At 47.0% G+C, this 25,137-nt stretch overlaps 1 protein-coding gene across 1 annotated transcript in view; it reads left to right on the top strand.

Annotated features, from left to right (window-relative positions):
- Positions 1-25,137, top strand: part of EIF2A (eukaryotic translation initiation factor 2A) — a 288,313-nt gene that overhangs the window by 176,396 nt on the left and 86,780 nt on the right. Inside the window, exons 5-6 of the mRNA XM_086944079.1 lie at positions 4,120-4,219; positions 24,271-24,353. Of these exons, the coding sequence (XP_086800205.1) occupies positions 4,120-4,219; positions 24,271-24,353 (183 nt within the window). The remainder of the gene's footprint in view (positions 1-4,119; positions 4,220-24,270; positions 24,354-25,137) is intronic.

Genomic DNA, 25,137 nt, shown 5'->3' with positions numbered 1-25,137 from the left:
GCTTGGATCAGGACGCAGTTTTTGGACCATACCTTACAGATACTGATGGAAAGTTTGCACAGAGATGTCCAGCTGTGGCATGGGTTGCCATTCTCTCTTATCTAAAGAGTAATCCTCTTTAAGATTATCGCCCTCCCAAATCTCCTTTTTGCTTTGCAAAGTACCCCAGATTTTGTAATTAGTCCCTCATTTCTGTACTTTGGAAAGTATGCAGATGTTGCTAATGTACAACAGAAAACCACTGCAGATTTTACAGGAGGATCTTTACTTGTTAGTCCACGAAGAAGTCATCCCTTCCCCACACAAATGACTTTTAATGGGCCTCTCAGCTTGTGATAGTAAAAGAATATTCCTCCCTCTAGAAGAACCATTGATAGAAATTGACAGACATTGCCCTGGGCATTAGGATATAGCTGCACTATTTATGTGGAGGAACTTGTATCTTGAAAGTGAAAAAGGCTTCTAAAACAGTGGTGAGAGTGTGGAGCCAGCTTTGGCTATGATTGAATAGAAGGATAAAATTACCACCTTGAAGATGTGTGACACTAATTAAGTGTGATTCAGGAGGTGCAACCTGATTCGAATCTACCGGGAACTAATAAGTCTTTCAGTCAGCTTAAAATGGAGTTTCAGCTGCCCAAAGTGACAGTGTTTTGGTAACCCTGGGCTCCCATGCCTCAAAGTGAATTGTGTGTGACATTCCAGATGTCTATTTCTTCAAGGCAGGTGTGCTTTCAGAGGACCATCAGGTGGGCGCTCTTTCTCAAAATTACTTGACACCAACGAGTAAGGCCCACTGGGCGCATGTTTGCCCTATACATTTTTTTTTTTAAATTGGTGATAAGGTTTCATTAAAAAAAGACTATAGAGTTATTTTTCTTTCGTATTAGGCTTGTCTTTTTTCTAGTATTTTAGAACGAATTCCTTGATTTCACTGCCTTTTTGGAGAAATATGATAATCAGATGTAATTATGCTGTTCCTAATTTTATCCTCAAGAGACACATGTTCTAACCTTCCTTAGGTGAATAAAAAAACACATTTTGTACCCTGAAGCCAGTTCTGCATGTCTATTAATTTATGATATTCGCTGTTGTTCATCATTCAAGATTTCCCCCCACCCTCTGTGTATTGCATTTTTCCACTTGTTTTGTTCCATCTCAATTCCAACAGAAACCATCTTGTCTCTGCACTTAGAATCACTTTGTTTCTTCAGTTTTTAAATTATATTTAAAACAATCTGTTAAACCCAGCTGTTTCTGGCCGGTTGGACACATCGAAGCCAGTCAGAATCCTGCGTCCTAGATAGGATGAGTACGATACACATGTCCGATAAACGTTCTCACCTTTGGGTAGCTTGGCACCGAGCAGTCCGGCTTATCCGCAGGGCCAAAGTGTAAAGTATTAGTACAACACACCCTCGCAACCCTGCGTACGCCACAAAAGACTCCACAACGTATGTATAAAACACTTGTGTTTGTATTGCACGCACATTGAAATCAAAACGAGATACACATTGTATATGCACTTTACAGTTATCGAACCTTCCCATTAGCAGCAGAATGGCATGAACATACATGCCCTAATCAAAGGTTTTCATCCAACACAACATTCCCCAATGTCGCATACCCCCAGCAGTTGTAATGGTCGAACAAACGCAGGTCTTTGACTACGCCTCATGGCCCAGTCCCTCAGTCACTCAGCTACACCAGCCAACAATGCACATTGCCACTTCTGGTGCAGTTGATGAGATAGTTGGAATCACCTAAAATGGAAAGAAACTGTTTGTTTCGTCTTTCCGGATTAGACTTCCAGATGCACAGCGGCACCTGCACGAGTGCAGGATCGCTATCCCCCTGCAGACAAAAGGTTGTAACACAGGAAGCTTGTGCGCTTCCAAGTCTGGAGAAATGTTTCCCCTCAAGCTGAGGTGCGAGCTGCCATAGGTCCCATCAGCTAGCTGTAGGTGCCCACAAGGCACACTTAAACCCTTCGGGCCTCTTCACAATGTTCTCCCCAACAAAGTACCCTTTGGCGTGGGTCCAGGGAGAGGGAACAAGCAAATCTTAGATGGAGGCCGCGGTTTCCGGCACTGTCGTCCTCCTATTCTGGAGGTCGAAGACCGTCTCAGCTCAGGTCTCTCAACCCCGGACACCATACAATCCAGAGTGCAAGCCAGCACAGGTCCCCTGATCACTCAGACTCTGCAAGCTTCCCCTGCACTCATCGAACTCCTGACTTCCCCGCACTTCAGATGGGCTGCTAATCTTTACGAGCACATTTCTCTGCACAGTGTGATGACTATGTACCTAAGGATGGTCCTTGTCCTAACCGACGATTACTTCCACCCGTTTCCTCCGCACCCTCCGCGGTCTTATGATCTTGTGGAAATGGATAGTTCCTTGGTGTCCCTGGGATCTCGTGGACAGGATGCCAGCCAACCAGCCCTTAGAGAATACTTAGGCCAGCTATGTCCAGGCAAAATCCACCAAGTGATAGTCCCCTTCCTGGACCATGACACGCTCCAGGCCACCACAAGACTGCAGATAATCCAGTTGCAATCCCTCCTGCCTTAATGATTTCTCATATCAATGTCCCAGCATTGAACCAGCGTAGTATGGTTCCAAATGCAAAAGCGTCTCTAGCTTCTGAGGCCAGAGCCCCAGTAGTTATTCCCTCAATGGCCTTTGAAGATGCAATCAGTTTAAAAGGCCAACTTTGAAATGCACAGCCCCTCTCTAAATGTTGTCCTTTCTGCCATCCTGCCCTGGGAGATTTGATCACTTCCTTTAGTGAGGCCAAGACCCTGCCTCTTGGAATGCAGTTCCCAATTCCACCCCCACGTGACTGTCCCAGAAAGCCCCTCCGAGTCAGAGGTCTGCATTTTCCCTGGAGTCCCTAGTTTATTACCCTCTATCAGGAATGCACAGTTGTAGCTGTGCCCCCAGCAACAAGATGTGAATTGGAGACAGACTGGAGCATCGAAGTGCCCTTTTTCCCAAAGCAACACTTTCACCTTAGTAATGTTGAATCCATTCACTCTGCTGGAGAGCATTCGCCATTACAAACTCATCAATATCAAATACAAACACTGCTACAGTTCTGCACGTAGGAAATACTGCTCAATAGCCTTTCCCAGGCTAATTCAATGTGAGAAGCAGGCCCATTGTATCGAACACACCATCCGGTGCCAGTCATGACCCTTGCATGTAGTTCACACACAAACATGCCTTACCTCTTCCCAACACCGCACCCTGTCCCTAGGAGAACTCCGATATAGCAAGAGACGCCCACAACCTTGGTACGTAGCTTTTTAAATGCAAAGCCGAGTAACGGTAACCAGCGCACACAGGCCCCCTACAGGGCAAACCTGTGGCACGATTGATGAGCTATCTCAGAGGAGGGCACAGCCAGTGCTGCAGGGCGTTGGAGGAGTATTCAAGGTACATGCCCTGGGTATATGTATTACCCCTAGACAAGGGACTTACAGCTAACTCGAATCAGCCAATTATGTATACACCAATCACCAATATGTATATGACAAGCACAGCCATTGAGCACTGAATGGCAGTGTCAAACAGTGTCAAAGTTCTACGCCAGCAAAACAGCGTCCAAACATGAGGTCGGTAGCCAAAACAGGCTAGGGGAGATCATGCCAAAAGATTCCAGGTCTAACAATCATAAGCAAACATAAAGCTATACTTGATGGATGAAATCCTAAATTGACATCAGTGGGACCATAACCTGATTATAACCCAAGAATTGAATATGATCTGCATGCTCATTGTAGATATGATTTTTGGTACACTCCCTTTTTTATTTTATTCAAAATCTATATATGTTTAATGATATTCACAAGATCTTCCTCTATGTTCAGAGTCTTGATGTCACCAGTATTTTAACTCTGTGTTTCTTACACTTTCTATATGGAAATGCACCAGCATCTGTGCAGTAGAAGGAGTTTATGTGCTCCGCGTTTTTGGAGGTGGGTAATGAGTGTGATATAGACAACAAAATTACCCTTTGTTTCCCTATTGTGTTATTTCAAGATGGCATGTAAGGAAAATGAGAATCAGTAGGGACCAGGACATTTCTTATGTTCTGTAACTTTTTTATTGCAGCAGGTAAAGATGGAGCACCCGGACCACCTAACCTACAACTGTACGATCTGAAAACTGGAAAATGTTTAAGGGCTTTCATCCAGAAGAAAATGCAAGGCTGGTAAATAATATAGAAAACACCCACACATACACGGAAATACCTTTGTAAATGCCTGCTGAGTTCGTTCTGTGTGTACGCCTATTTGTGTTATGTTGACTCATGCTTCTACAGGATTTTCATGTTGTTCGATATTCTGGCAGCTCATATAGCAAATTTTATGTTCTGCATAATTCTTTGTCGTAAGTGTGGTTTTCCCAGTGTAACCATATTTCTTTAATCTTTTGACTGCCAGGGAATTTGCCCACCGTTTTACCAGACTTTTATTTTCTATTTTGTCGTTCAAGCACTTTTCTCTTTTTTGTTCTGTTGTCCACATGTATAAGTTTAGGGATATTTATACTTATTTACTTCCACCTTATTTAACTAGTTTCCTTCAGATGAAACAGTGGAAAAGTTGACAAATTATATCCGGAGTGAACTAATACCAGGTATTGCAGGAAATCAGTACTCTTCCTGGGCATACATTATATGCGACATGCCCCCATACCTACTATACGTCACATGCCCCATGATTCCACAGATGCTCACCAGTGTCAGTGTCATTGTTTCCCCAAACTGTCTGATCAAAACTTACTTCTCTTGCAGAATTCTTTCATGGTGTTTAGGTCCTTACAGATCTACTCTTTTACCGTTTGTCCCTCCAGTCCTTCAGACTGAGTGGCTTTATGCTGCAGCTCACTGACTTTGTCATACATGTCATTCCAGTGGTCATTTGCAGCAAATGACCTTCATAATATCTGCATCTCATGCTAGGGAACAGCCATTGTATGCATGCCTGAACTCTATGTGGTTCCATCACTTTGAGGTTCTGCTAGAAGCGCCTAACTCCCAAACAGAGTAAAGCTGCACTGATCCTAAAACAGACTTTGTATTTAATCTCTATGAAGTTGAATCAGGAGTTAAGTGCAGGTGTAAGACCACTTAGTACGGTGCCAAGCAAGCACCGTCCACCTCTCTTGTGGAGCTCCCTCTTACGGGTCCTATGCAATTTATTTGAGTAAAATTGGGAAGGTGAAAGTACCTTGTTAGAACACCTTTTAACTGCACTCACTAAGTGGGCGGAAACCAACAACCTAGTCCCATTCACCCAAACCGGCTTTCAAAAAGGGTGTCACATCTAAGACAATCTGATCTGTATTGCTCACCTGATGAAAACCACCCTAGCTGCAAAAGGTAAATCGTTACACCTTGGATTCATCGACTTTCGTAAAGCTTTTGACAGCGTAAGCCGGCCAAAACTTTGGGAAAAACTCGCAAGATGGGACATTCCGCAGTCGCTACTGAAAGCACTAATTGCCTTACACACTGACACCTGGGTTAAAGTGAGAGTTACACCAAGATGGTCCACCTCTAACACAATCTATACCACCAGAGGTTTAATGCAAGGGTGCACCGTTGCACCAATGCTTTTCAACCTGTATCTCGCAGACCTCCCCGAATGGCTGCCACGTACCCGTGCTTTCCCTCCGGGAATAGAATCAAGAAAGATTCAAACTCTGCAATATGGGCATGACACCATTCCGCTAGACTAAACCCAGGTGGGCCTCCAAAGACTGTTTGATTCCCTTGCTCAGTACTGCAACATGAACATGCTCGAAATAAATGTCACCAAAACCAAAGCAATGATAATATCCCCTGGAAAAACCAAAAAGAACACGTGGTTTATTGAAGGGAATAGACTGGAAACTGTCACTGCTTACAAGTAATTGGGTGTGTGGATCGATCATAAAGGGAGATCCTCTGCGCACATAACCGAAATGCAGGCTGTTGCTCGTAGCCTAGAAGGGGCCTTCATAAGAACAAAAAGCACTTTGCACTCCCAGGATTTAGTATCATTAATGAAACTTATCACTGCAAAACTACTCCTCACAATCTCCTTTGGCGCAATAATTTTCAAGGATAAAATGAACATTTGGCTGGACAGAGCGCAATTGTCTTGCTATCGTAGGGTTTTCCGACTGCCTAATTCAACCACCCAAAGTTTTAATTTTAGTTATCTGAGAGAGAGAGATGGCTGAAAGATAGTAGGTATTCCTAAAAATTGTAAAGCTGTTCTGTTATTGGTAGAAAGCAGGTCGACATTGAGCATAAGTCAATGGTATTTCTGTTAGAACAATTCACAAAAAGTATTCTGGGAATTGTGATTTGAAATTACAAGCTTAAATTCTGTTGTATGTACACCAAAGGAAAACTTGGATGAGCGTGGCACTAAGAGTTACTACCGACCACGTTGCTTTAATTGAATTGAATTGTCCATTTCTAAGCGCATAGCTACTCAAAGAGCGTGTCCAAGCGCTATTAGGTATGTCCCAAGGGAAAAGATCCGGGGATAGAAGCCATAATTCACTGCATCCTCTGATCAAAAAGGTCTTCAATTCCCTTTTAAATTTGGCTTCTTAGGTGATCAGGAAGTTTGTTCCACAGATTTGCTGCTATAACCATGAAAGAAGCGCCTCCCCTCCTCAGTTTCCGAAAGCACAGTGAGACAATAAAACAAGCTGAGCTTGATCGTAGCTGTTCCTAGAGTACCTTGGTCCCTTGTTGTGGAGGGCTTGATGTGCTGGGGACAGAACTTTATACCTAATTAGCTGACAAACAGTCAGCCAGTGCAGTTTAGCTCGGTAAGCTGAGACCGACGAGCACTTTGGAATTTTGTATAGAAAACGGACAGTCATGTCCTGTGTAACTTGTAGGCGCTGGATCAGATATTCCGGGAGACCGAGATACAGGACATTAGCATAGTCTAAAGTGGATAAAATCATTGATCTAACCGCTATTATTGTTGCCTCATGAGGGAGAAGATAAAGAAACTTCCTCAGCATGCAAAATATCCAGAAACGAGATTTCACCACAGCTGACACCTGTGCACTGGCTGGGTGTCGAACAGTACACCCACATATTTTGCCACTGCCATCGGTGGGGGCAGCGGGTGAACACTTTCAGGCCAGGCGCCCACCCAACCAGGAAGGGGATTTCATCCGAATAATAAAACCTCAGTCTTATCAGGGTCGCAGTGCAATCTGTTAGCCCTCAACCAGTCTAACATTGCTAGTATGCAGTTAGCAAAGGCAGTTTTCGCCCTCTCAGGCTCCCCTCGTACGTGAGCATCAGTTGAGTATCCTCCGCATAAGAAATGATCTTGATAATATAGGATTACACCAGATACACCAAGGGGGATATATAAATATTAAACAGAGTAGGACTAATGGAGGAGCCTTATTGCATCCCCCATGTCAACTCTTTACTTCCCGAGGCATATGGTTTCATCCAAACTGCCTGCAGGCGATATTAAGTAAAGAGCCCGGCCAACTCAGTGCAGGAACCAACACTCCCAGACGTTTTAACCTGTGCAGCAGAATATGAAGGCCCACCATGTGAAAAGCTGCTGACGAGTCCTGCAGCACCAGAGCCACCCTGCGGCCAAAGTCCAGATTGAACTTGATGGACTAAGAGACCTCCAACAACATGGTCTCAATGCTGTAGCCGGTTCTAAACTCTGATTGCGAGGGGTGGAGCAGACTGTTTTCAGCCAAGAGGAGATAAGTTGCAAGTTTTCCACCTTCTCCAACACCTTAAAAGCTTCTGGCAGCAGCAAGACTGGCCTAAACTTTGCTAAGTAGTCAGGGTCAGCATTAGCTTTTTTAAACAACTGAAACACCCTGGCCTTTTTTCCAGTTATTGGGCACAATGCTTGAGTCACAGGATTTAGCAGATAGTGTCTGATACACTTGAGCAATAATATCCGGGCTTGACCTCAGACTATAGAGGGGTATCGGATCCATTGGGGACCCTTACCTGCAGTTCGGAGATGCAACTCTTACCTCCTCCACTGATCACACTGAAAAAGTAACCAGTGGGGGATGTTGTAAAGTCTCCAGTGGTTCTTTAGCCGCTGGACCAGTCAGAGTATTGTTATCCCCTGTCCAGTTCATCTAGATTCTTATAATTTTCTCCTCAATAAAATACCCATGGTGCTAGGCGTATGCTGTGCTAGAGAACAAATTACTATTTAAACATATGTAGTGTTTTGGCAGGTCTGCTTGCGGAACTACCCTGGAACAGGCTACCCTTATTGGGAGCTTTGACTGACCTTACCTCCAGCCCACTTATCTGTTTTCTTATGAGGAGCCAAAAATCTCAGAGACCCTACTCAGGAAATTTACACTGCTCCCTAGAAATGTATATTAATGTGGGCATATTGCCCTCCTCTCCTCTGCAGGGGAAGTCTTGGAAGATGTTCAAAGTAATAGATTTTGAACAGGCAGATTTTTATGAGCCTCCGTGTCCTCGCCTCCGTGTCCTTAATAGAATTGAAACTTACCGTTACGTAAGCTAGGCAAATTTCGATTCTATGTCGGGACCGGAGGCTTCAGATTATGCTAGTTCAAAGCTTACTTACCACCAACTGGGCCAAATCCACCACCGGCTTAAAATAAAACCTCTTGAAGGTGGAATCCGAGGACCAATCCGCCGCTCGCATTAGGTCCTCCAGACGAGCACCTACCGAGAATGCCTTAGAGGCCATGGCCCCCCTGGCGGAGTGTGCTCCAAAGAGAGAAGTATTGATGCCTGCTTCTTGCATGACCCACCGCACCCACCGAGCAATAGTGGGAGAGGAGACAGCTTTGTGTGGCTTCCGCAGGGCAATCAACAACTGACGCTCGCCCGGAGGGCGCAAATCCAAGGTCAGGTCCTCATATGCTTTGAGGCATTGCACGACACACAACTTAGGAGTGTCAAGAAAAGCTGGATATGAAATGGAACGCGACAACGTTTTCGTGCGTCGGCCAACTGTAAAAGTAACCCCATCCGGGGAGAAAATGCGTGCAGAGACATCCAGCGCGCGCACGTCAGAGACGCGTCTACAAGAAACCAAACATAACAACATGGCTAACTTCGCCGACAGCTCTTTAAGAGACAGATAGGAATTGGCCGGCCACGACAGGAACAAATTCAGAACCAAATTGACGTCCCAAAGGACGGAGTACCTGGGTTCCGGAGGCAGCGCGAGGCGGATATCACGCAGAAGCCGGCACACAAAAGGATGTTCCCCTACTGGATGGCCATCGATGTTGTCATGGCCAGCCGAAATCGCCGATCGAATAGCATTGATCGTCCTATATGCCAGGCCCTTGTCGGCCAAATGCGCCAGGAAATTCAGCACGGGAACGAGGCCTGCGACCAAGGGATCCAAATCCCTTCGTAAACACCAACGCATGTACTTAAGCCAAGCGGATCTGTAACGCTTCGTCGTACTATCGGCCCATGCTTTGGAGAGCAAGTGCTCAGCTGACCCCGAAAGGCCCGGGAGCGACCAGCGTCTCCTGAGAGCCTCCACGCCACGAGGCGGAGAGAGTTCTGCATGACGAGGGGATGCGGTTCCTGATCCGGATTTGTCAGGAGCAGAGGAAACAGGGGGAGTAGGATTGGAAAATCCCAAGAAAGTTCCAGAAGAACCGGAAACCATACTTGAGACCTCCAGAGCGGCGTAACCAACACCAGCTCCGCACCCTGGCGGCGTATTTGAGCCGCCGTTCGCATTATCATGGAGAACGGGGGAAACGCAAACGGCTGATCCCGACTCCAATCCTGTAAGAATGCGTCCGTGGCCTCCGCTAGAGGGTCTGGCCTCCAGCTGTAGAACTGCGGCAGCTGGTGGTCGAGACGGGACGCAAAGAGGTCCACCGAGAAGGGACCCCAGAGGGAGTGTAGCCACCGGAAGACCTCCGGATCCAGTTTCCACTGGCTGGCGTCCCTGAGATGTCGGGAGTGCCAATTCGCTACCTGATTGCACTGGCCTGGTAGATACTCTGCCGTCACCGCAATGTGACGAGACAGGCAATAATCCCAGAAGTCCTTCGCCAAATCCGCCAAGGCGCGGGAACGAGGACCTCCTAGATAGTTCACATAACGAACCGCCGAAATATTGTCCATCGTAACAGGACACAAGCTTTGACCGAATCTTTGGTCCAACAACGAACTGCGAAGGAGCCCGCCAGGAGCTCCAAACAATTGATATGCAATTGTTGTTCTTCTGAAGACCAGGCGCCGCCGGCGGAAAAATCCCCGCACCGGGCGCCCCAGCCCGACCTGCTGGCGTCGGACTCTATGATCAGGTCGGGAGCCGAACCGAAGATCGCCCGGCCATTCCGTGCCTCCATGTGAGACAGCCACCATAACATTTCCTCCTTCACTTCGTCCGTGAGGGGAACCCACTGATCGTAACTCATCCCACGGCGCAGGTGTTGCGCCTTCAGGCGTTGGAGAGCCCTGTAGTGCAGCGGACCTGGGAAAATCGCCTGGATGAGGACGAGAGAAGACCCACCACCTTGGCGATATGTCGCAGGGACGTACGATCTCTCGCGATCGTCTGCCGAAGCAGGTGTCGTATCTTTGCGACCTTCCGACCCGGCAGGCTCAAGACCGCCTGTACCGAGTCCACCACGAAACCTAAAAAGGTGATCTGCTGAGTGGGAACCAAAACCGACTTGGAGCCGTTGATGACAAACCCCAGTCTCTGGAGCAGGCCGACAGCTTGACGCAGCTGGCCCGCCAGTACCTCCGGGCACTGCCCCATGAGGAGGATGTCGTCCAAGTATACTAGCATACGGACCCCTTGACTTCTGAGAAACTCCACTACCGGATGGAGGACCTTCGTGAAGCACCACGGGGCCGAAGAAAGACCGAACGGCAGAGCGGTGAATTCGAACACCCTGTCGTCCCACAGGAATTGTAGGAAACGACGATGAGGGGGGTGGATGGGGACGACCAAGTAGGCGTCCTTGAGATCCAGTCTCACCATCCAATCCCGAGGGAGGAGCACGTCTCGAAGGAGGTGGATTCCCTCCATCTTGAAGTGACGGTAGACCAACCACCCATTGAACTCCTTGAGATTGATCACAGGTCTTTTGCCCCCATCCGTCTTGTCCACTAAAAAGACGTTGCTGAGGAACCCATGTGGGTGGCGCGTTGATAGACGGATGGCTCCCTTGCGCAGCAAGTCTGAGATCTCCCCGTCTATCAATCGCGCGTCGGACTCTGAAAAAACCATCGGGCGCGGGGGCCTCGCTTGAGTGGGCTGGTCGTAAAATTCTATATGGAAACCTCGTACAGTTTGCAAAACCCAAGCGTCGGCAGTGAGCAATTCCCACTCCTCGTAAAAGCTTGCCAGCCGCCCCCCAATTGGAACTTGATCCAAACAAAGTACACTTACCGGGGGCATTTCCTTGACCGGAGTTCTTCTTGAACCCTCTGCCACCGAAGCGCTGTCCTCTGGTGGGGTAGAAGTTGGTATAGTTGGCAGAGGTCTGGTATTAACCTCTTCCGGAGCCTTGTCCTTTGTTGTTGGTCTGCTGACCACGGCCGATCGCGCGGCCCCTACCGCGACCGGCCCCTCCAGAGAAACGCTGGTGGAACACCCTCTTGATGCTAGACTGGGCCTTATCCAGCGACGTGAACGTATTCACGAACTTGCCCAGCTCCCTGATGAAGGGCTCGCCGAAGAGGCCTCCCTGGGCCACAGCCCCCGCCTCCGACGAGGCCAGGTCCCCCAACTTTGGGTCCAGCTTGATTAGGAGCGAACGCCGCCTCTCCGTAGACAGGGCACAGTTGGCGTTGCCCAAGAACACAATCACCCTCTGGGCCCAGTTCGAGAGCACCTCCGGTGAAATGGCGGTGCCATTCGCTCTAGCCTCCTCCGCCATGTCGAGGATCTTCGTGGCGGGCCCGACCGCATCTAACAATTTGTCCTGGCAGGCCCGCCAGGACCGGTCAATCCCTTTCCTGGGGTCCTTCATAAACTTCGCCAGGAAGGTGGCCATCTTGGGATCCAATTCCGGGGTCATGGCCACTTTCCCTTCCAAAGTTGGCCGAGGGCACTCCCCACGCAGGCAACCCCTCGCTTCTTTTTCCAGGGGCTTGCGCAGCCTGCCTGCGACAAATTTCGCCACCGTCTCCCCCGGAGACCAGGCTGCGGAGCGGGGGTGGACTATCTCGTCCGGGTCCAGCATGCCCGACTCATCTCGGGGCATCTCCTTGGCAGAGGGCGCCGGAAGCCAAGATCGGGTCGACTCCCCGTCGTCATCCGTGTCCGGAGAGTCGTAGACTGGGGAGGCGGGGGCCGTAGACACGTCCCCCGAAACACTAGGGTCCACCAAGGGCGCAGGGGGCACCGCCGTCGCCTTAGCCAGGAAGGCGTCTCGAAGATGCTCAAAAGCGCCCCTGTCCACACCTTGGGCCTCCGATGACGGCCCCTCCTTACAAGGCCTCTTCGGGGCGGGTGGCAACCCGCCGGACGTCCCCGGGAGCTCGGGGGACGGAGGCACATGCGCCGCTGCCAGCTTCGCGCACTCTTCCACGATGCGGGCGGAAAGGCGGTCTTCCATGGGGCCTACCACCTCCGTCACGCAGCGGTAGATGGAATTGTCCACCGCCTGGTAGAACTCGTCGTCCTTCAGATAGGGGCAGGGTTCCTCCTCGTATTCCCCTTCCATCTCGGAACCAAGGGCAAATGTGGGGCACCCAAGAGGGCGGCACCGAGAAAGATCTCGAATGTGGGCAGGCCAAGCGGCTGCGATCACATTTTTGGCCAACTGACGTGGCAGGTGGGCTGCACCAACCCCCAAGCGCGCAGACCCTCCTCGCCGGGACCGGGTCTTCGCACCCCTCAAGCGCGCTAGGCCACACTTGGATAAAGAGGTGCACAAAGGACACCCGAAGGTTTTTCACGCGGTCAGAGCCGCTATACAGACCCCAACGGGGCTTCAAGAGTAGGAAATTACGGACCCGGGGCACCAGGTGTCAGAGGGGTACGCGAGGGCTGGCTCCTGCGCAAGCAGACTCCACGGCGCGGCCCCTGGCACTGCGGAGGCGCGCCGAAGGGTCGGCGAGACGACAGGCCGCCCCCTGGCGGTCTATGTACACACCGCACACAAGTGGGAAATAAAGTCGCGTAGGAACGAAGAACGCTCCCGCAACCGGGGACTCTGTAAGGGAATAAACCATGCAATGAGTCCCCCAACGATCGTACATAATACAATCAGTCACATTGAAAAAGGAAAAAATAGGAAAAGCACTTATCTGGCTGCGGGAGCAGCGAAGAAAGAGGAGGAAGAAGATGAGAAGTCCGGTTTTATAGTGATGATGGACAGAGTGGAAGGACTATGGACTATCGTTATACAAAGAGACTCTTGGGAGTTGTTGTTTGATTTGTTGAACATTACGTCAATGCTTTATGTTTAAAGCATTTTTTGTTCTTATTATATCTTTTCCTAAGCTGCTGTGGAGTCTTTATGTTAATAAAGCGAAGGAAGATATAGCATAATCTGAAGCCTCCGGTCCTGACATAGAATTGCCCCTTAAATGGTGAGTTAGTTGTATTCTCCTGTGCTTTGAAAGAAGCTTTGAAGCATCAGCTTGAGTGACTGACTTGAACCAGGACAGTCCATGTTACTGTTATTTCTCCCTACTCCAGAGCCTTCGAGCAAGCCTAGGTGATTGGAGGAGCCCTTCTGAGAAAATAGCTGTGCTGTCCTACAGAGGACATATTGACCCTCTGATTAATAGCAAAACCACCTGTGAATCTGTTTGGGAACTATAATCAAGGTACTCCATCCGTCTTATAGCCACAGAAGCATGTAGCCTGCTGGCCATGTTCGACCCAGCACAGCTGCATCGTCTAAGGATCAAATGAATCCTTGGACCATAGAGAATTGCTGGGAGTTGGAAGTTCTGGATTACATGACGTGAACCTTTATCATCCTTTTTCTAGTAAGAGTTTTTTTAGCATTGACCTAGGTCTTCTGCTGGTGTCTCATCTGCTGAGGGTAGTCACCCTTATTCTGGAGTAATTTCGTAAATCTGCTGATGCTTTACTTTTCCAGTGTGTTCATGGTTTAAAGCTGTACGAGGACCCTGCCCATACATCCCTGTTTCTTTTTCGTACCAATAAGTACTTCTGTTTTCCTAGATTTCCCTGAATCGTGAACATTTTGACTGTAAACAACTGTGAAAAGTCACTTTCAGAACAGTGATATCTGCTTTTTATTTCTTTAGAAAGTTGAATCTGAAATTGTGTTCAACACCTCACACTCAACTTTTGCCCAGTTGCCAACGTTATCTGGACAATGGAATTTGCTTTGGCACTTTAATACAAGCATCTGTTGTACATTAGAAATATGGTCAGATTTTGAGTAGTGAAGCTTTTGGTGTTTAAAATATTTTTGCATCTCCGCAAAGGTTTTGCAGATTTTTAGGTGAATTGCAGCTCCTTGCGTCTAATGCCAGTGTAAAGCCAGGGCAAAAAGGCCAAATTGTATACCTTTGTGCATTTTATCTATTGACTTTATCCCTTGTGTAGCACTGCAAACCAAAACGAAATGAGGCGAGGCAGTATTGGGGATAGTAGTGAACCTACTGCTAACTATGTCTATTGCACACAATATCATAATCCACAAACTCGCAATAGCTGAATTGTAGTGCTTGCCACTTGAATACTGTGAAAAGGTTTGGGGTCACATCTCAGCAACAGAATGCGCTGAAACCATTGTTTTTTTGATGATCATGGTATTTAATAGATGGTTCTGATTGAACATTGAGTTTATTATTTGTTATTACCACATGGTACTGAATTCCATTCACACGCCTTAGAGCAAGGCTTGAATGCTCAATGTAACTACCGATTGGAGAGTCAAGTTTGCAAGCTCAGTAACTCATACCTGCCAACTTGAAGGGGGTGGGCTTTGAAGGGGCGGGGCCTTATGACAAGAAGTAGCTACGAGGCAATTTTGAACCCCACCTACCCCCAAGCACCCCCAACCAAAAAAAAAAAAGTAGCAGAGGCTGCTGCCTTAATTGACCTCGGCAGTCCAAAATCTCTTGAAAACCAGCTTGAAAACCACTATGTTTGAGGCATATGAGCTGCAGATTGCACACAGTGCATTGATCACCACCTAGTGTTGGGACTGGATGTTTGCAGTTTGTTGTTGTCCTGAAAAGTTCTTTGTAAGTCACGAGATAGGTGACTCCTCCTTTGGACCACATTGCTCATGGGCATCGGCTCTATCCCCAGATTGTTTTTTTCCGCCATCGGGCTCGGATGTGTTTCCTGCGCTCTGGTTATGAACCAAATTTCCTTTGGCCCGCAATCCTCACCCAGTTCTACGGTATTGTTTCTATTGCTCTCCTCATCGACACGATTCTTCACCTTCGAAGTCTTCGATTCAGGTCGTCGACGAAGGCCTTCGGGCCTGCCTAGGCCTTAGTTCTGACTCATGGAAAGGATGCCATTCAAGAAGTGTCCTCGATGTGGGTCGAACTTTCCCCACACCGACCTACATGAGTTGTGCAACCTTTGCTTCTAACCCGAGCACAAGGCTAAAGACTGTTCCGCTTGTGCCTCCTTCCGCTCCAAGAAGACGATCCGGGACCGACAAGCTCGAAGAACAATGGCCAGCTCGTCAGCTTTGATCCCTTACGACATCTTCGAAGAGGGCGTCGACGTGCCAGAACACCAGCACGCCAAGAGAGTACCAGCTCCGAAGACTCCGACGTCGAGAAAGTCACTCTAGCTCAACGGGTCTTAAGTAAGATCGCCGACCCCAACCCTTCCTCGACACTCTCTAAAAAGCCTTCGGGCACACCCTCACCTTCGGGCCCGGGTCACACCGAGAGACAGCTACCCACGCCTTCGGGCCCGGCAAGGGAGCTCATTAAGCCTTCAGGCAGCTCGGGCTCGAACCAGCCTATCCACGGTGCCGATCCTACGCCAACACCTAAGAAAAAGCCATCTTCGTCAACCACGCTGACTGTTGCTCTGACACCGAAGCACACGGCACTGAAGACTGGCATCGGCTCATCGATGCCAAAACCGCATTCAGAGCCAACTAAAAAACGCCTAAAGCTCCAGATTCACACGCTTCGGAACCGAAAAAACACCCGGAACTGACGAAAACGGTTCTGGTAAAGGACATTTCAAAAGGGCACACTTCTAAACCTAAATCAGCCCACCTACTGCAACACACCATGCAAGGCAGGTGGACACCACAACAAAAGTTACTCCACATCAATCATCTGGAGTTACTAGCAAAATTCCTAGCACTAAAAGCTTTCCAAAAGCAAGTATCAAACAAAGCTGTGTTAGTCCGCGCAGACAACATGACAGCCATGTATTACATACAGAAGCTGGGAGGCACACACTCCCTGCAGCTATCTCAACTATCACAGGACATATGGCGGTGGGCTATACCTCAAAACCTATTTCTTCTAGCCCAGCATGTTCCAGGAGTACAAAATACCATAGCGGATCTGTTAAGTCGACAAACACAACAGACCCACGAGTTGGAACTTCCTATGCAAGTTCTTCAGCCATTCTTTCAGATGTGGGGACAACCTCAGATAGACCTATTTGCCACCCACGAAAAGTCCAAATGCCCAATCTTCGCCGCCAGATATCCACACCCACTGTCCAAAGGCAATGCAATATGGATAAACTGGTCAAACAGATTTGCGTACGCTTTTCCACCTCTACCACTCATGCCACTAGCAGTACGCAAACTACAGCAGCATTCTCTGACCCTCATCCTAGTTGATCCAACGTGGGCCAGACAGCCGTGGTACACCACACTGCTACAACTGTCGGTAGTACCGCACCAAAAATTACACCTTTCTCCACATCTCTTAACACAGAGCCATGGAGAGATCAGACACCCGGACCCAGCTCCGCTCAACCTTGCGATCTGGCTCCTGAAGCCTAGAGTTTGGATATTTGAACCTTCCTCCAGACTGCATGAATGTCATAAACGAAGCTAGACGTCCAACCACTAGGGCATGTTATGCAGCCAAGTGGAAACGATTTGTAAAATATTGTCACAACAACAATATTAATCCTCTAGATGTGTCTATTCAACACATCATAGGATACTTACTGCATCTCCAAAGATGCAACTTAGCCTATACGTCTATTAGACTACATCTTGCGGCAATAGCAGCATATCTGCAAAACAGACCACATCTATCTCTATTCAGAGTGCCTGCCATTAAAGCCTTTATGGAAGGCCTTAAAAGAATAATTTCTCCCAGAGTACCACCTTCACCTGTGTGGAATTTAAACGTTGTTCTCACACGGTTAATGGGGCCTCCCTTCGCACCCTTACACAAATGTGCCAGGGTTGCCCCCTCTCTCCCTTGCTGTTCGCCAAGGCGACTTTCCTCTGCAACGAGGGCGGGGGAGGGGGTATCGCAATTTCAGACACCATCCATGCGGTATCACTCTACGTGGATGACGTGCTCATCTACGTTGAGTTGGACCTCACCCCCATATTACGCATCCTACAGTACTCTGAGGCAGTGGCTGGCCTGAAAGTGAATTGGTCCAAATCGACGGTATACCCCCTCGTGAAGGATCTCCCTCCACGCCTGTTATGTCTGGACGGAATCAACCTCTCCTGGAGCCCTCAGGTGGTACGATACCTGGAGGTCCGCCTGTGTTATATACCACAAGATCTCTATGACTGGAACTATCGCAGGGCAATGGTAGGTGTCAGATCCTCTGTGCATTTCTGGAAGGATCTACCCTTAGCTGTCACCGGGAAAATTGTAGTTGCCAAGATGATAACTCGTTTCGAGATTACTATACTATTTCGCTAACCTTCCTGTGGGTCCTCCACGCTCTTTTTTCCGAGAGCTGGACATTCTCCTAAGGACCCTTATCTGGGGTCAGGGCGTCGACGAATTGCCCTTGCCAAACTGCAGCTGCTCCTGGATCAGGGAGGGATGGGTGCCCCCTCCTTTGAGGCATACTTCCTCGCCTCCCAGCTTCAATGGGTGTCACGCTGGACAATGGGCGAGGCACTAGGGGAACTGACCACAGCCACTGGGCGGATCCAGACCTCAACCATGAGGCGTATGCTGCTGCCAGGAGCGACTCCACCTCTGAACGCCTCTCCAAGTGACAGTGGTGCGCACCTGCCTGACGCTTGTCCATAGGATGAACTACAAGGCGCCCATGTATTTCCCACCCTGCAGTTGATGGGATTTTCCAGAGGTCGGGCACACTACACGGAACGGATGTTCCAAGCATGACATTTGCGGCTGAGATGGAACTCCCCAGAGGACAATTCCTTTTGCATCAGAAACTACTTGAAGACTGCCGTAGAGTGAGGCACACAATAGATGCTGAACCCACTACCCAGCCTGCAATTCACAAACTGCTACAGATGGGCTGGGATGACATTTGGTCACCTGGATATACAAGGCAATACAAGCCCTCAACCCACTCCCCCTGGCGCCCCTTTGGGGAAAACAGAAAACTGAATTCCAAAGACCGCTCCATCACAAAGAATGCTCCCTCGCCCTGGAGTTCCCCTAAAAAAGTGTCCTGCAACTACTGCTTCAAAAACATACAACTGCACATACTACACCGAGCACACCTCACCCCGAGAACCTTCAGCAATACTACCCAGATGGGTCCTTCACATGCCCCATATGTTCAGACCCCAGCTCTTCCTTTAAACACATGTTCTGGGACTGCCCAACGCTCGACACTTACTGGGCAACAATCCACACCGCCCTTCTTGCAATCACGGGGCTCCTGGACATCCACTCATGGGTGTTCTTGGCATAAGCAAACGTCCTAGGAATATGAAAGTTGAGACGCGTTTCGCGTCCCTAGCGCTCCTTCTAGCTAAGTGGTGCATAGCAATGCACTGGAAGGCACCGGGAGGATCCCAATTAGCGGCATGGATGGGGCAGTCAAAAAATGGGGCACGGCAGAGGAAGAGGTACTTCGATCTGGAACCCGCAAATATCCTATATCTATGCCGTCGGCTATCCTACTCCACTCCTTCACGCAGGAAACCTTAGATATGCAGGAGTCCGAGGCAATCCGCTCCCCGGCAACACAGGCTCGCCCCATGGCACCTCAAGGCAGACCCCCTGAGGAATAGAAGATGGGTGAGTCAGGACTAGAGGCCAAGAATGCACAATAAGCACATCGTCGCTCCCGCGACCTTCCAGTGTCCCCCCACCTGACCTTCCAGTGTCCCCCCACCTGACCTTCCAGTGTCCCCCCATCTGCGCAAGCGCAAACCAAGACCTAGCCAGAATATGGCAGTAAGATGGCCCCCATCACGTTGCGAGACATGAGAGACACAGTGTACCGACTCCCAGTACGGCTCATCGACTGCCTTGCACCACCTATTTTACTATCACAACATAATCATTTCCAATACTGTTCGGTGGGGCATGCACTAAGATGTAATTCTACTCCATGCCAAGATGTGTAACTAATGAATGTTATATTCTATTCGTAAATGCTACTACTGTACTGTTTTTCAAAAATGCCAATAAAAATGACTTTATAAAAAACCCACTGGAACTAAATTTGAGATTTTATCTGAAATGCAGCCCAAGTAGCTAAGTTGTCTGCTCAGTCACGACTTCTGTTTAGTCAGTCATTGTGTTTGATACAAATCAGGAAATAAATGAGTGTGCAAATTGATGCATGTGTGATATGAAGAACCACAGGTACTACTGCAGTTTGCAAATCCTGGCCATTGTGCTTTTTTCTTAGTTTTATATAGCTCAAACTAGACCCGAAGATATTGGGTATCAGAGCGCTTTACATAGCACCAGTTTCGTTACTCACGGAAGCATTCATTGCGGTTCCCCAGCTTCGACGTCTAGCCTTAAGGCTACATCCTCTCCCCATTGCGTCGTTGCCGAGACTCGAACGCGGTTCACCAGCTTCGACGTCGAGCCTTAAGGCTACATCCTCTCCCCATTGCACATAGCAATCCTCCATATTAAAACGTGTTTATTTCGAGCGTTCTTAGCAAGCATGACCTCGGGTTAATCGGCCAAGCAAGGCTTACTGAGTGCACGTCTTTGTTAATCGATATCTGTTGTAAACAGACCAGACAAACAGAAAAGCACAAAGTATGCCCCGGGAAACCCTGTACATGTTGAATGCCTTAACTACCCTGTGCCGATTGCGCAAAACAGTTAACCGTTTTTTTCCTAAACATGTAATTGTATTTCCTGTTTAAGACGAGGAGCTCTATTCACAAAGTAGTAGTAAATATACACGCAGATAGGTTTACATCCAAGTGTAGATTTCCTACTTTTGGCAAATCCCAAACTCCTCAAGGAATGCACACGGAAAGCTGTGCCCGTGGCAGGTTTCCATGCTGAGTCCTTGGGTGAACAGATTCGAGAAGTTGTAAGTGTGATCTCCACATAGGATTGGTTTAGTTTGCCAGGATTAATATCCGTTTCTTTCAGCTCGTAATATGAGGGACAGAGACAGTTCTGTTTGCAGCAAAGTTTCTTTATTTTTATTCAAACGACGAGGACAGCCGACACGTGTTTCGCCCCCTCTTGGCGATTTGCGCCGGGGCTTTCTCAAGGCTAAATGGGTTTAAGTCACATCCAAAGTTCCAGTTTCATAATTTGTACATTATCCATATAAAAATATATTTCTTCAATAAAAATCATTTCTGTTCAGGCTAATGCCTCCGTTCCTAGGTTCTTCCCTGCATGGCGATTCCTGGGTCAGGTCCTTCCGCGGAAATGATTTTTATTGAAGAAATATATTTTTATATGGATAATGTACAAATTATGAAACTGGAACTTTGGATGTGACTTAAACCCATTTAGCCTTGAGAAAGCCCCGGCGCAAATCGCCAAGAGGGGGCGAAACACGTGTCGGCTGTCCTCGTCGTTTGAATAAAAATAAAGAAACTTTGCTGCAAACAGAACTGTCTCTGTCCCTCATATTACGAGCTGAAAGAAACGGATATTAATCCTGGCAAACTAAACCAATCCTATGTGGAGATCACACTTACAACTTCTCGAATCTGTTTTCCCAAACCTGAAGCCCAAGAGGTCCAGAGCTTCGAGTGTGTCTCCTTCCAACAACCAACTACACTTATTTAAGTGTTGTCTAAAGCCTTGGAATCCTTGGGCCTTTGCTACCTTCTCAACTCTGAGTCCTTGGGTGACCACATGATTTCCTTGCTGTAAATGAATTTTATCTGTACAGAATTCTCAGTGGTGGAGAACTCCGCACTGGGAGAATGGATTCTCCGTGCAAATGCAATTTTTTTCTTTGATTCTTCTTATATCTCTGTGGGGAAATTAATTGGTCCCAATGGACACCTCTTTTCCGACACATCTGCCAAATTTGGAATGATAATTAGCTAGTACCTGGCTGAAGCAAATATACAACTCTTTCCAGGTTGGTAAGCGGAATTTTGTGAGCACCCACAAACCTAGTTGGTTGCAGGTATTCACATACTTCAAAGGTTAACCACGCCTTAGAACACCCATGAACGCCCTAAATCCAAACCCTTGACTGAGATGTCTGTGCTCATGAAAGAGGTTACCCATGCCAAGATTTACTTTGTAAATTCCTGGCAGGCGTATAGGTATGTACATTTATGATCAAATTTATCTCTGTGAATCATCCCGATGTGTTGCTTTCTAAATTGATATAAATATCCCCAACCCCTTGCCCCAGACTTCACTCGGTAAAATGTAGTTTGTGGCCATAGTTACTGGATGGCAAGCGATGGATATACTGTTATGTGGTGTTTCCTCCTATCACCAAATATGGATAGTTCATTTATTTTATGCGATAAAGTAGTAAGTGCGTATCTTTTATCATCTATCTTGTTCAGTTTGTAATAATACTTTTTTCAAATCCTGAATAGTTAAATGAACTCGATGAGTAACATTTACATATAAAAATGTGAACAATGTTTATTCTAGTAGAGAAAAAGAGTAAGCAAGTAGATGGAGAGATGGTGGACAGTGGAGGGCGTGGATATCCAAAACTTGGTATATAGCTTTTTCGTATGTGGAAATATGTATATCATATGGCAAATGAGGAAAAGATGAAATTAGGATATTTCGGTACTGGAAATAACACATGATTATTGCAGTGCTTAATTTGAACTGGTCTTTTCCATTGCTCGGTACCAGCACTTGATTGTCAACCCCTGCACTTATGACAGTCTGCCACATGGTGGCGCTGTTTGTCATACTTAAAATAGAGCACAATACTAGTTCTTTATTAATCCAAAATACATGAACAATGACGCCAAATACATTCTTAAAGCTTTGGGGACCTTGACTAGTGTGAATCATCACACTTGAAGGAGTGTGAGGTTAGTAGTTTTTTTACTGTCAGCAGCGCTGGAAGGGACAATTGGTTGGTGCGAGCGTAATGGCCTCCTGACGAGGGTCCTGCCACTTATGGTTTTTTTTACCAATTAGGCACTGGATTATTGTATTTACTTATTAAAGCGCTCCATTGGCAAATGACACTTGGGTAAATCCACTAAAAACATCAAAACAAGGATATTGTATGATAAGATCAAACATTTTTAAAACCGCTATAGCCAGACACTTTAGAAATGTACTGCATAAAATTAGTTCAGGTTAAGTGTTGGAACTGAACGAAAAAAGATTGTAGGGGAAACTATTACTAATACGGGACGAAATAATACTGGTTTGAATGGCCAGCAAGACCTGAGCTGTGCCCTGCAGAGTGTAAGATTGAAATTGGCATAAAAACGACAGTAAAAGTGTAAAAACCATTGCGGTTGGTTAATGGTTTTGAGTACAGGTGACATAAACAATGGAACTTGTGAAGCAATGTCAATAAAGTAAATTGAGAGAGATCCGTATAAATTTCAACAAAATGAATGAGAGACTGAGCAGGGTTATAGGAAAATATGGATGACTTTGCAGGGGCTCAAAACGGAGTAACCAATTCAAGGAGGACAATTGTGTTTTTTGTATTCCTGTGAAACTAAAAAAGTTCTGGATGGTTTTAGATTAACTGCTATTGGGGGCAGTTTGCTTTAATGTATGTTTGTAATAGAAATTTGTAGAAATGTGATATGTGAGTTAGCATTTAGAAGTACAACGTAATCATTGTTTTTTATACACAGTAATTGACTAATATCTGCCACCCAAAACTATAAAACTAGCTTAGGTTGCAAGTATTAGTCATTTTTAATGTACAAAGGATTGTCATCTGTAGCACAATGTGTGGTACAAGCTGCAGTGGTCTCCTCACAATGCCCTGGCACTTAATTATTTACAAATTAAGTCCTGGGAAGGAACACCCTTTGTTCCCACCAGATTGCTGGGTGGAATTGTTACTTAATGGTGATTGCGAATCATACAACTCGTACACATTGTGAATATGTACTAGCTTTGCAGATGCTTAGTATTTTGTGCATGAGGCTCCTGATGTCTTTTGTCACTTCTTTTTGATAGCTTAAGCTGCTAGATTGGCACAACTTTTCCAAAAACATACGTAATAGGCTTAAGAGCAATTTTTCGCTCTCTCATTAGTTCTCTTAGTTATTTGTTTTATCATTCGGAATCCGAAAATGGCATTTAGTGTGACAACGCTGTTAATGCATCCAGCAACACAATAAGCAGTGAGGGACCCAGTTATGTAGCAGGCTTAAATACATTATGTGGAAAGAAAGGAAAACGATAATATTGCTATTTTGTAATTTAACAGAAAAAGATACAAAAGGGATCACTTAAACATCCTAAACATGCAAATAACATTTGGGCATGCCTGGGGCTGGGAATGCCCGAAAGCATGATGATGTATCTTATATCTTCCTGCTGCTCAGCTTGATTGCATGTGATGTGGAATGTTGGATGAATGGAATGTTAGTGTGTTGTGAATGTCAGTTGGGTGAGAGCTGAGCAGCAGGACAGCTGCTCCTGATGGGGTTAACATTATTACTTAACAACTTATCTTAATAAACTAACTTGCTTAATCTACTTGGAAGTCCAGCTCCTTTTTGAATACATCACATGACCTATTGGCTTTGCCAGTGCATTTTTTTCCCCCAGCTCCAAGTCAGCTCACTCACTGCGACAGAATCTAGTTTGTAACTGGTGACTTTTATCCTGGGTGTTCGTTTAGAACAGTCTTAGACATCTGTGTTCTGGTGCTTTCACAGAGGGAGCTGCACTTCAGATGCAAAACGCCTGCTAACATTCTCTTGTTTCCTCCCCCGCAGGCACCCGTGCTGGTCAGATGACGAAAGTCTGTGCGCCAGGAACGTCAACAACGAAGTGCACTTCTTTGAAAACAATATCTTTGGTATGCTCGCACTCGTGAGAGGATCTGTTTGCGTTGAGTGGTGCCAGTTTGAACACATTGTGGTGCTTATCTTCAGCCATTTTGTCTACTTTGTGAACCATCTTTCTCTAACTACATTCATGGCACACCTTGAAGTGTCATGTTCACGCTGTGGGTCTTCTTAACAAGCGCACTTCATACATTTATGAAGTAAGCGTTAAATAAGTAGGGCGGCCAAAGCCCGATTTTAATAACGCGGTGACTGGTTAAAAAGTATCCAAATCTTGTTCATGTTTAACCCTTTGTATGTATGTATGTATTTGCATTGTATTCTTGTTGCTGGATATACTTACATTTTTTGGGATGTTCAACACTTAAATCGCACAAGCTGTTTGCCTTGGCCGGTTTCGGCCGATTTTGTTAGAGGCCGATATTGCAGCTATGCTGCAAAAGCGGTCCTGTACCAAAAACGGCCCCCCCAGAGGCCCAAAACCAGCCACTACCCTGGCGGCCCACCGGGGAAATGCCCGGTGCCCACTACGGCCAGTCCGGCACTGAATGTAACACAGTGACTGTCGCTTCGGTGTAGTTTGTTGTGTCACACTTTCCATTGGAAAGGCATTTTTTGTTTTCCTAATACATTTGGTGCCCTTTGACAAATCTGCAAAACGGATTAACAATAAAAAGGTAATCCATGCCTTCATAGAAACTTTCGCTCTTATCCATCAAGTGGGGCCAGGAAAAATTTGGGGACGGGGTAGACCAACAGTATGGCTTTCCATTTTAATTCCCTTAGGGACCTTTG

Source organism: Lissotriton vulgaris, chromosome 11 (assembly GCF_964263255.1).
Source record: "Lissotriton vulgaris chromosome 11, aLisVul1.2, whole genome shotgun sequence".
Lineage (NCBI taxonomy): Eukaryota > Metazoa > Chordata > Amphibia > Caudata > Salamandridae > Lissotriton > Lissotriton vulgaris.
Note: the sequence above shows the minus strand (reverse complement) of the source record. Positions and strands in the feature narration are given on the sequence as shown.